This window comes from Erpetoichthys calabaricus, chromosome 17 (assembly GCF_900747795.2).
Source record: "Erpetoichthys calabaricus chromosome 17, fErpCal1.3, whole genome shotgun sequence".
In the NCBI taxonomy this organism is placed as follows: Eukaryota; Metazoa; Chordata; class Cladistia; order Polypteriformes; family Polypteridae; genus Erpetoichthys; species Erpetoichthys calabaricus.
Window position 1 is genome coordinate 1,816,842 of NC_041410.2, and position 5,467 is coordinate 1,822,308.

The 5,467-nt window shown below is 39.9% G+C and overlaps 1 protein-coding gene across 1 annotated transcript; it reads left to right on the forward strand.

Moving 5' to 3' along the window:
• The first annotated feature begins 689 nt into the window (after positions 1-689).
• LOC114643333 (carcinoembryonic antigen-related cell adhesion molecule 20-like) lies at positions 690-3,230 on the forward strand. The gene is made up of 3 exons (XM_028791926.2): positions 690-891; positions 2,056-2,283; positions 2,932-3,230. Exons 1-3 carry the CDS (start codon positions 690-692, stop codon positions 3,216-3,218), a joined length of 717 nt encoding a protein of 238 aa, XP_028647759.2. The 3' UTR covers positions 3,219-3,230.
• Positions 3,231-5,467: the final 2,237 nt, after the last annotated feature.

Here is a 5,467-nt window from a genome sequence, read left to right on the forward strand (position 1 = left end):
ACAGTAAAACTGAAGGTAGCAAAAGTAGGATGCGCAGCGCTACAAACATGATGGTCAAAATTGATAGTTAAATGACAACAATGTTATACATCAAAAATGGGTAGAGATTTGAATTCTATGTGTTCAAGAAACTCTCCAATCGCCACAGTCATTTGTCTTGAAAAGAATGCAAAGAAATGAGGATGACCAGTGAAACAGAAACAAGAAACTGAGGACCTGCGCTGACCGGGCACTTGTAGAAAATGACAGGTAGAGTTACTGCATTTACCAAAAATTACCAAAATTCAGCAGCTCTGGTTTGCAAATGAGTGGAGGAAAGAAAGAGAAATGGCTGAATTGCATTCACGAATGAAAACCAAGGAGGCTGGCTGTTACAAAACATTTTGCCTTTTTTCAGCCGTGGCATTGTGTTAATGTTTGTGACTATTATTCATTTACTGAAGCTTATATGAGGAGACGTCTTTATCTGTGAACTAAACTAAAAAAAACACAGATTTTACATTTTATTTTCTTTTGTTACAGATTTGAGTGAATGGGGAGCAACATATAAGCCAATGACAATCTGTGAAGTGGAAGGATCAACTGTGACAATTAAGTGTACATACAAACATCCAGCCAGGGTTACTGTTCAAAGTAAAATGTGGTTTTATGGTCCTAAAGAAAAGGAGATATATAATAATAAAGAAGTCATGGTGTATCATACAGATGGGCAGAGAGTGTCCAGCAGTCACAGACACCGAGTTCACTTCCTGGAGAGCAAAAACAAGACTTGCTCTGTGGAGATCAGAAATGTGAGCAGAGAGGAGAGCGGATACTACAAGTTTAGATACGAGGGACCTGGTGAAAATGATCGATGGACTCAAGTGCCAGGAGTCAAAGTGACAGTCACAGGTGTGTTAACAAACAAATCTCTTATATAGTACCTTTTATCTATCTATCTATCTATCTATCTATCTATCTATCTATCTATCTATCTATCTATCTATCTATCTATCTATCTATCTATCTATCTATCTATCTATCTATCTATCTATTATATAGTGCCTTTCACTCTATCTATCTATCTATCTATCTATCTATCTATCTATCTATCTATCTATCTATCTATCTATCTATCTATCTATCTATCTATCTATCTATCTAGTGCCTTTCATATCTATTTATCTATCTATCTGTTATATAGTGCCTTTCACTCTATCTATCTATCTATCTATCTATCTATCTATCTATCTATCTATCTATCTATCTATCTATCTATCTATCTATCTATCTATTATATAGTGCCTTTCACTCTATCTATCTCTTTATGTTATATAGTGCCTTTCACTTTTTCTATCTATCTATCTATCTATCTATCTATCTATCTATCTATCTATCTATCTATCTATCTATCTATCTATCTATCTATCTATCTATCTATCTATCTATCTATCTATCAGCTTAATCACTAGCCTGGTGTGGTTGAGTGTGTCCTTAGGTGGACTGCTGCCCACACCAGGCTTGGTTCTTATTTTGCACCCGATGGATCCAATGCTGCTAGATAGTTTCTTAAAGAAATATCTTTAGCTAATGAATGCATTTATTTGTTTATTGGTTGTTTGTATTTGGATGGTGACCTTTTCTGTTGTAAATCTTATAAATATCACTATACCCGGTGCCCCATGTAGTTCCATTACAGATGACCTGTCATGCTCTCTGTTTGTGCCCAGCCGGCCCTTGATGGACACTAACCGACCGTGCACTTCAGACGTTAAAGGCACTCACAGGATAGACTTGATATTTAATGAGGCCCATGAAGCTGACCACAGGATTACATTTGGTGTGATGCTCAGTTCTGTCAGTTTGCCCGCCTCACCCTCACTGGTGCCATACGGTGCACAGGCATCACAATCAGTGCAGGAGTTTCTGTTTTTTTTTTTAATCTCATTAACGACACTGAGTTCTGAACAGTATAACTGGAGAGAATTAAAGCATAAATAATTTAGAAAGAAATGCAAATACAAAGGCAGATGCAAGCAGAAACTGAATGGCTATTTTTTTTATTCTTCTCCAAAGGTCTAAAGGTTGAAGCAACAGCAGAGAAGGTAAAAGAAAATGACGCTGTGACCCTGACCTGCAGAACAAACTGCAGTCTCAACAACATTTCCTGGTTCAGAAGTGGACGACGCTTATATAAGACCTCCGAGACACTTGACATTCAGAGGGCCTCCTATAAGGACCACGGCAATTATTCATGTCGGGCTAGACACCTCACGTCTCCAGAATTTCATATGAATGTGGAGTGTGAGTCGCACTTTGAGTGTTTTTAACAGTGCGAGGTGCTGAGTGAGGGTTCAGTTATGCTGTTGAATAGTAATCAGTCAAAGAGGTGAAGAAATAGGAAGGAAAAGAATAAAACACAAACAAATTTAGACTTTTCAAAATACACAAGGTCTGTTTAACAGGATACAAGATAACGTTTGTTTTTCACGGTTTTTATTTTTTGCTTTGCTCTCATACAGGTAATCATTTGACCAAGAGACAGAAAAGGTTACCTTGATTTTTAGAAGTGAACACAGCAGCACACGACAGACCTCTTTGTCTTTCTTAAAGGCTGTCATTCCATTTTCTTTTCCTGCTTATCTTTTCTTGGAAGCTTCAGGTTGTCATGGCAGGAAAATGTTAGAAATGAAACCCAAGTTGGACTGAAGTTCACTCAAGGAGACACTCACACATGGACCATTTATTGCTAGGCAGGTAACAAGAACAGCACATCAAGTTCATGCAAAGGTCACACCACACAGAAACTGCTGGATAATTGGGAGCTGAGTGCCATGACATGAGCCGGTGTCAGTCTCTTTGTCTGATGGGATTTGTATCAAACACATGATTTAGGAAGCATAAAGAATTGAAACCTTCACTTCTCACCAATTGTTTGTTTCTTTATTTTAGACTCCCCGAAAAATGCCGTCATCACAGGTCAGCCCACCATTACTATAGAAGAAGGGACATCAGTGACTTTAAAATGCACAGCCTTGGCAAACCCACCCTGCAACTTCACCTGGGTGAAGGAGAACAGCAGCCATGTAGAAACAGGAGAACAACTCCACATCAGAGAGTTTAAAGAGAGTCACGCCGGGTCTTATCACTGCAAAGCCACCAACATCCATGGGACAGCAAAGTCTGCAGGCGTCACCCTGAAGGTACAAGGTGAGCACCAGCAATGTATCATGGGTTAAACACGCACAGATATAAATGACACAAGAGATCTGCAGACCTTTCCATGGAGATGTTCACTGAATGCACCCAACCAGTTAAATCTGCAGGTTTCTGGCATTTCATCAACCCTTCTCCTCATTTGTTTTTTCACTTACTCGGTTCGTCTGTCCTCAAATACATTTGAGCAGACATCGCAGCTTGTTCTTTGCTTTTTCCATAAGTCTCGGAAATACTTAAGATATTCAATTTGTGGCTCCTTCTTAAAAAGTCTTACTAGAAACCCTGATGTGTCCCACACAGAGCAACACCATCTCCATCATTCACATCTGTGTTCACTGTAAATGGTGTTGGCTCCAAGTCCAATAATTTAGATCAATAATGGACTTGTAATTTAGACAGCAAATGAGGCAGTCCACCATGGATTTATTGTAGTGTTACAAATCTATGGTACGCTTTCAATCCAAACCCACACAATTCATTGCTGAAAGAGGAATGTCCAACGTCAGTTGAATCAAGAAGTTCTGGTCAATTCAGAGAAAGCCTGAAGTCAAAGGTGCTGGATGGTGCCACAGCTGGCACTAAAAGAGGGCAAATTTGAACATCTGCCGTGAAGCGTCCTATCCAGTCTTTCAACCAGTGCTGTGGTCAAAAATTCTGGGTGCAGGTCATTCCACTTGTAAGACATTTTGTTATGGAGGCCATCATAGATGAGGCAAAACAGTTGTAAAAAGGTTTGGGGCAGCCACCCGTAAAATTTTTCCTGGTTGCAAAAGAGTTGAATAAAGAGTACATACCTGTATGTGTACAGATTCGAGTCCAAAACAGAACTGACTTGATGAGGCAAAGATGGCGGTTTTAAGGGAGAGTAGAGGAGTCATCAGGGCCGGAAATAGAAAGTGACGTCATCAGGGCTGGGAATAGAAGTGATGTCAATGGGCCTGGAACCGGAAGTGACATCATCAGGAGCAGGCGGAATTTCCCGAAATCATTCTGCAGTGGAAAGAGAGAAACAATCAGTACACTACGCCCCCCTCCAACCCCCCTCATGGTATGGCGTGGAATTGCTCCTCATTCAGGCCCTTTAGGTGCCTCTCATGTGCACGTGTGTGACGAGGCATATGTCAAATGTGGCCGTTTTGGTGACCGTCCACCTGTTTGTCTGTCACAGGTGTGTTGTGCTCGCTTTAGCTGCCTCCCTACATTATTCTCTCTATTTTTTCCTTATTCTTTCTTCTGAAGCCATTTATATCACATATAAACAGACAGGCTTGTCTACTCAGCTAACTACATATTCTTGAGGAAACCTGAAAATGTCACTAGAGATCTGCATAGGCATGAAACTGAAGCCTAAATCTGGCCTGTACACAAAATCTTGAAATCTGAGCCCAAAAAAAGCCCAAAGTACATTGAAAAAATTTGAAAGCCAGACTCGCCCCTGAACTGGAATCCTGTCCGAGTTAGTAGACACTGTTTCTATTCGTGTATTTGTATGTACCTCATCATCTCTGTTTTGCACCTGCCTAACTTTAAATTAGCTCATGTCTTCTTTTCTTCATTTACACAATGTTGGAGGTGCCACGTGACTGTGATTACGGCACTGTTGGCATTACGGATAGGCAGCACTAGGTGTACACGAAGGTCACAGAATGAATGATCCCTCAGTGGACGTACTTCAAAAGACAACTTTCCTCCGCATATCAAGTAGGTGTTACCCTCCAGGGCCTGGTGGGTGTCAGGGAGAAGTGTGTTCCTAAACCCTGTTAGTTAGAAACAAAGAGGTGTAAACTTTAACTTGCATTCAGCTTGTCTGCAGGATTTAATCTTATTTTTCATAACCACAAACACATAACATTTACTCCAGAGCTAACACAATAAGTCCATTGTAACACCAGGTACAGTATGTAACACTAACTGGAACAACTCATGTTACAGTCTCTATACCATATTTTCAAGAATTAACAATATTACAGAGCACATATTTTACTCCATATAAAATAACACTTGTAAAATTATCCAGCTGACATCTTTGTTTTTTTTCTAAAACCCAATGATTGAAAGCTTATCAATTATCAAACTGCTTCTATTCAATAACCACATAAACATACCGCAATACATCGACCTAAACCAAGACAAGAGGTGTATCAGCCCTTTAACGCATCTGGCGCTTAACGTGAAAACAACCCTCATGGCTTTAGCTTCGCCATGTATAGCTAAACATCTTATTTTCATCACATTACACTAAAAATACTTAACTCCCAGCTTTGCAGTT